Raw genomic sequence first — 6,662 nt, 5'->3', positions numbered from 1 at the left:
GGTGGACACAAATAGGATAGCACCCATTCAATAAATCAGGTACACTTAACTAGAAAAACACCACAGCTGATAGAAACAATCTAAATAACGTAAGCCCAAAAGTAAATTAGTAGCTATTTACATATATTACTTTTTGCCCAAACTTTAATTTGTTAGCTTTCCCATCCTACCTCTTCCCTTTGTTATTCTTGTTTTTGTTTTTTTTTTTTATGGTGGATTTCTTGGCTCCCTGGCAAATATTTAGACAACTAACCAGAACCTCTTTCTAGGTGCTACATTTTCTAAAACTTCATGTCAAACCAAAGGATCGGAAGGGTAGCTTATATAAGTCTATCTCGACACGGAAGTAATAAGCTTATTATTCTGCTATCCATCATAGCAATGACCTACAATTTCATTTCCTCCCAAACATTTGAACAATTCCAGAAAGTTGGGTTGTGAATGGCAGCAGAGAGGATGGATTGTTCATTTGTAACAGGCACAGATAGTGAGTCTACACGGAGACAAGCACATTAATCCTGAGAATGTGAATGCTGTGAACTGCAACTTAAGATCCTCCGTTATGGACAATGAGTCTTCCTCCTTCTGGTCATTATGTTTTTTTCACATTTATTTTTAAGGCTTAGTATCATCGCAGTATTAACAAATAAGAATGCTGACATCATTTCTACCAAAAAAGGACTCTGGTGAATGGCAGCAAGTACCATAATTAAAATAGCACAGTTGAAAAGGCATTGAGTTGGTATGTTTCTGGTGCTATGGCCAGAATGTATGGATTTTTAGCATCATTCTAGGGGATCTGAGAGATCTTACCAAGGAGCCTCTTTGGCCCTTGTTTATTTCCTTCCTAAGACTAATAACAATTTGTAATAATTTTATTTTTGGTTTGTTCTCCTAGGACCATATAAGCTCCAGGAGGGCAGAGACCACACCTGTGTATTCACCACTCTGTCTCCATTGTCTAGAACAGTGCCTGGTCCAGAATCGGTTTTCAATTAAAAACTTGTATTAAATGAATGAACCAAATCATGAAGTCCCCTGTCCTGCCTCTATTTAGAGACCTTCCCATTTCATTCAGTGACCAGGGTTTCTGGCATGTCCTAATGACCTAGCTGTCCTGTGAGCCTCTACCCCTTCGTCTTTGCGTAGTCGGGTCACTGATATCTTTGTGCTTTAGTGGATAGTAAAACTTTTCACTGCTGAAAAGACTAGCTTTGCAGAGCTAACGCTGCATGAGAGGTCGCAGGGTAAGAACACTCAAGAACGTTCTAAACGGCAAGCTCCGAATTCAGCTCATTCTTCCTTAGCTCTCCCTACTACCTACCTCCTTGACAGAAAGTTTAAGAAAAAAGTTATCAGGAGAATTTTCTCTTGACAGTGCCAGGTCAGTAAGTCACCAATGACATGATCAAAGGAGAAAGAAAAGATAACTCACCTACATAAAAAAAACAATGTAACTAAAAGCAAAATCTGGCTGTGGAAACAAAGTGACATGGTGGGCTGTCTAGGTCTTCCGTTGGTTAGAACTGCTGAACGTGGAAGAGAAAGCAGGCTTTACAGCAGTAGAGAGGCTGGAGGGAAAGGGGGGCTGCGGGGTGCGAGGACCAGCATCTCTCTCCTCCTCCCTCTCCCTCCAGCTCTGGCTGAGCTCCTTGCTGTTGCTCTCGGGTGGAGGTAAGAACAGGCAGCTGGCGCCTCCACAGCACATCTTTAGGCTATTGATGCTCTGCTGGAGTAGCAGTCGGGGACTGGGAGCCCCGTGTGGAGCGTGACCTGCGGGAAGAGACTGTGAGTCCCAAAGGCACTGCAGGATCCCCCCCTGCACCCCTTCCCCAGAGCACAGCGGGTGTGTTCCTCACTCAAAAGGGGATCTGTTCAGTTTTCTGTAACATCTATTCTAGCAGGCATTAAAGAGAATTCTAGTAGAGTTCAGCCGGTGCTTAGAACCTGGCCACCATGCTGGGCTCCCCACTCTTGGAGACACTTGATAATATGGTTCACAGCCACTTGCTTCTTCGAAGGATTCTGGGGAGATTGTGTTCCTATGACTGAAGACACAGGCATGGATATGAAGGTAGAAAAGCCTGTTGGCCACACGGTGGTGATCACTGCCATGTCCATGGACAGAAAGCAGATGCGCAGACAACCCTTCCCCTGTTATTTGTCCACTGGTTATTCCAGTTAGGATAAGCCTTTCATTTAGGGATGGACTACATGATTGCCAGGTATGAAGAAACGTGGGCACTTATGTAATATTTCACTGAATTTTGTCCCACCTCATACTTCAGCTGCATGGACCAGGCTAGAAACATTTCATGCACTGCTGTCTGTCATCTCTCCCCTTCTTGTCTTGTCCCTGTCTTCCCCAGCCCAAGAGTCTTTCTCTAAAGATACTCAGAAACCCCTAAAGAGCGTCGAGTACAATATTCTTTGCAAGGGAAACAGCTGAAAATGTGGAAAACTTTGAATGAGGGTTTTCTAAGACACGCTTCAAGGGAAATCTATAGCTTTCTTTTGTTCAATGTAGAGGCTGCACTCTGATTGATTAGATGTCAGCCATCCAGAAAAACCCATCTAGTTGCAGCAAGACAGAAGGGCAGAGGTCACGGGGTTGCAATCACTTCTACTGCACATACTGATAAACAACAACGGATTTTTAAAATAGCTCCCAAGACGTGGTTTTATATAGAGCAAAAATCACCAGCAGTGTTTTGCTTCTCAAGCCCTATCTATCCTATCGTAAAGCAGCCATTTGCTGAATGAGGGTCACGGTCGGTGATGAGCTCTAGCTCAGGACGGAAGTGAGAGGTCCCGTCCCGGCAGAGGCTGGCAGGGCACACCCTCCCGCATGGCTCTGATCTTCTCTCCCACTGCCCCTCATCTGCCCCAGTTGCCACCTCCTGGCCCTTCCTTGCTTAAGTGAGGCCCCTCGTGCCTTAGAAACTTTGTCCTGGCTGTTCCCTCTGCCTGGAAAGCCCCACACAGCTCACTCCCTCACCCCCTTCAAGGCTCAGCTCACCTGTGACTACAATAAGGTCCACCTATGCTGACGACGCTGCTTAAGACGGCCACTGCCCTCCCTCGGTCTTGTCTCCACTGGATATCGCCTTCTAACATACTATATAATTAACATAGCAGTTGTGCTTATTATTCACTGTCTGTCTCCTATAACCAGAATGTGAGCCCTAAGAGGGAAAGACTTTTGTTTTGTTTTCACTGGTAAACAACAATAATCATAATACTTCAATAGTGCCTGACATATTAAAGGCACTCAATAGATATTTGTTGAATGAACGAATGAGAAGAACTTGTTGTTTTTATTTACAGTAAATCATCAGTGTGTGTTTTCTGTCCCCGAAGCGCCTGACAGAACTGATAAGAGTGCAGAGAAAACGCCCCAAATTTCTGAGCATCGTGCTAGCACTTCAGGCTCACACCTTCACTTCTCTGGCACTCACGGCGCTTTGCATCAGTCATTTCATTTGTTTTCATGCCAGCTGATTCAAGAGTTTCCTTTCTACTAGAGAGGAATCTAGGGCTCAGAGGGACAATCATTAGCCAGCCATGCAGAGAATCCCAGTTTCCCATCTGCTGTTCACTAGATTGTGTCTAAATATAACCGACGGGCTCACGCCGGTCTGGAATCATCTCACTTGTCACGTCCATCCCACCCGGCGCTCCCCCACCCTTCCTCCGCGTCTCGGTCTGGGCCTTCGGTGGGCAGGGGCTGAGTTCGCTCGCTGCCCGCGGGCAGCCTCAGAAGCAGAGTCTGCAGCTCACCTGCACGTTCCTGTTCAGGCTGACTGCCGGGAAGAACAGCCCTTCCACGTTCTCAAACGCGATGGGACCTTGCTGCTCGTCGTTGATAAAAAATGTCAAGGTTTTTCTATTTAAGTCTAGGAGGACCCCGATCGTGGCCCCCTTTGTGATCCCTCCCTCAGTTCTGTGGGAAGAGAAAACATGGGGTTTCACTTGCCTGTCATCATTCTGGAAGCTTCCCGTTTTGTATGGTTAAACCAGTATTTTTTAATTTGTTTAAAAGTATTGTTCCTCATCCCCACCCCAGGAGCCTTTTCCCCCCTAATCGCCCCTCCTCACTTACAATTTTAATACCTCAGATACACTGTGTATCTGCTGATGGGCTGTACGTATATCTGTGCTTTATATATATAAGAAGTAAGATCTTTTGCTCGCTCCCTGGAAAACCAATTCTCACTCCCCTGTTGAGAATGTATGGGTTCACCGCGCTGCTCTGCCGTTGCTGAGAGCGAACTCCTTCACACACAGGGTCTCTACAGGCTGTCGTCTAGTAGAAAACAAAGCATCAAAGGCCAGGAGCAAAAAGTAGCCTCTGGGCTATCAGAGCTCTGCCTAGAGTTGGGTCTCACGCTTTGCACATATGGTGTGAATTAAACATCATTAAACACAAAATGATTTAATTTGAAAGTCAAAGAAGCACTTAAGCTGAACCTAAAACACATGCATGAAAAATTGGATTTGGGCCCTTCTGCTCTCCATGAAATAGAAAAGCTCATTCCAGAAAGATGGTAATTTGGGGCATGCTGAATTTGGAGAAGTTGGAGGCTCTTCATAAAACGCCAACACCGAAGAAGAGGAATCTCCTCTCTGTAAGGTGAAATAATTAATTATACTGTAGGAGGTGGAGTGACTGTCATTTGACCACGAATTGTGTCTTACGCTTCCGTTGATGGTTTCACAAAAGCCATTAAGCATGGATGATCAGATTTGTCTTTTTCCTCCTCTTTGAGAGCTAGCAATACTGAACTTCAGCCTCATCTCAGCAGAGCACAGAAATGTTAGAGTGTTGTTCTTTCCCCCTGGCACGCAGAACACATTCTGCACATAGCGGTTAAAACACAGGGGTATCAATTTCATCTTGGAAATTCACAGCTTCAGCAGTGAGTGCACTGGTGACATGCAGTTTGCATGCAAGCAGATGTGCTCTGTCTTAAGAAAGTGTTTCTCTGCATAGCGTGGCAGTTGTGTTATTACTCACTCCTTCACTCCAAAATAAAGAAGCTAAAAGGGAAAAGTAAGCGTGGAACATGGCATCAGGGAACCTGGTGACAGAGGGTCCCCCCAAATGTGAATTACTGAAGACAATGGCTTATATACATCTAGTAGGATTTGATATCAGGCTGGAATGGCATGTGTGCTCACTTCAAGTGATGGTGAATAATACACAACTGAAGGCAGATGTATAGAAACTAACCAAGGGGATAGGAACTGAAGGACCTAGGAGTCCTACTGGCTAGAAAAGGGGCAGTGATGAGCATACAGAAAAAGCTGAGACAGTGGAGTCCACTGCCTACTACTGCCTGACTCACTTTCCTTGTGATCCAACTGACTACAACTGTATTTTTGTTTTTTTCCCAGAGACACCAATGAGAATGTATCCTGGGGAAATCTTTGAGAATAAGGTGGACCAGGATCCATAAAAGACACTTCTCTACCTAGGAAATTTGTGACAAATACATTTGAGGAAGAAAACGCCAACCATATGAAAAAGGAGGTCTAGAAAAAATATGATAGCATGGGTTCAATTATACTTGCCTATATTTTGGTGTTAAAGGAAAACCTTTATTTACCTTTGTTCTCTTTCCCCAGCAAACTGGGTACTCTGAGTCCATACAATAATAAGAGAGTTCTTCAAGTACAAAACTATCCAAATTGGCATCCATACGACTTCGTTTAATGAATGGTTACTATTCTGAGAAGTGGCATTGATAATAATCATAATAAGAAGAACAGTGGCTTCTATTTTCAGGTGGATGGGAGGCATTTTTGCATGATTCATGTAATCATGGGAACGTCTATGCATGGAAAAACATGATTTTCCTAATTGGTGGATTTGGAAACCGATGTTCAGAAAAACTAAGTATCTTGTCCAACAGTGCTTCTCTGGGAAGTTGTAAGTCTGGATTTTAGAATCCTGGAATGTTTTTCTATAATACATATGCATGAGGATTCTTAGTTTCCAGCCCTGGGTGGAACGTAGCAATGAGGGACCTAGGAAAGTACTCATGTCTCTGTCATTATGCAAATAAAATAAAATAAAACTCCAGGATGGACTCAGCCAAGAGCAGTAGGACTTCTACTGCATAAAGATCGCCTGCCTGTCTTCCTTCATGTTGTCTGTTTAACAGGTCTCTGAACTTGGGCTCTCGTTCTCGACCAGAAGCCAACGTGAAGAAGGCTTGCATGGGGGGTGGGGGCTGCAGGGTACCTGTTGGTGTGCGAGTTGTTGTGCATGAACCAGCTCCGGTTGTTGTCCACATACATTGCCCAGGCTTTGTCGTCCTTTCCTAACATCACATCCTTCATCACGTTGTTGCGAGCCACGCCAAAGGCAGGGTCTGGGTGGTTGTCATAGCGATCCACCGTGAGCTCCCAGTAATGGACACCCTTGGAGAAGCCAGTCTTCCCCAGCACCACCCGGTCATCGTAGCTACTGCAGGTCACAGTCAGGTTGTCATTGGAGAAGATGATGTCAGAGTGCGCCGAGCCAGGGTCAAAAGCAAACCAGGCCACTGGGAACAACAGAAGGGAGGGCGGTTACTAAGAAGGACCCACTGAGCTCACGCCATAACGCACTCCTGGGCCGGAGAGGAGCGTCTTGTCCCGTTTTCATGCTTCCATGC

The 6,662-nt window shown here is 45.1% G+C and overlaps 1 protein-coding gene across 19 annotated transcripts in view; it reads right to left on the bottom strand.

The window, feature by feature from the left end:
- Nucleotides 1-878: 878 nt before the first annotated feature.
- Nucleotides 879-6,662, bottom strand: part of TRIM9 (tripartite motif containing 9) — a 110,966-nt gene continuing 105,182 nt past the window's right edge. For 14 of the 19 annotated variants that reach the window (XM_065872664.1, XM_065872666.1, XM_065872668.1 and 11 more), the window contains 3 exons: nt 6,248-6,551; nt 3,781-3,943; nt 1,711-1,773 (listed from right to left, as the gene is read on the bottom strand). In XM_065872664.1, coding sequence (XP_065728736.1) covers nt 1,711-1,773; nt 3,781-3,943; nt 6,248-6,551 — 530 coding nt within the window. Of the gene's footprint in view, nt 1,774-3,780; nt 3,944-6,247; nt 6,552-6,662 lie in introns of all 19 variants that reach the window. The other 5 variants (XM_065872669.1, XM_065872679.1, XM_065872682.1 and 2 more) reach the window with 2 other exon arrangements.

This window comes from Phocoena phocoena, chromosome 2, assembly GCF_963924675.1.
Source record: "Phocoena phocoena chromosome 2, mPhoPho1.1, whole genome shotgun sequence".
Taxonomy (NCBI): Eukaryota; Metazoa; Chordata; class Mammalia; order Artiodactyla; family Phocoenidae; genus Phocoena; species Phocoena phocoena.
This window is presented reverse-complemented; position numbering and strand designations above follow the sequence as displayed.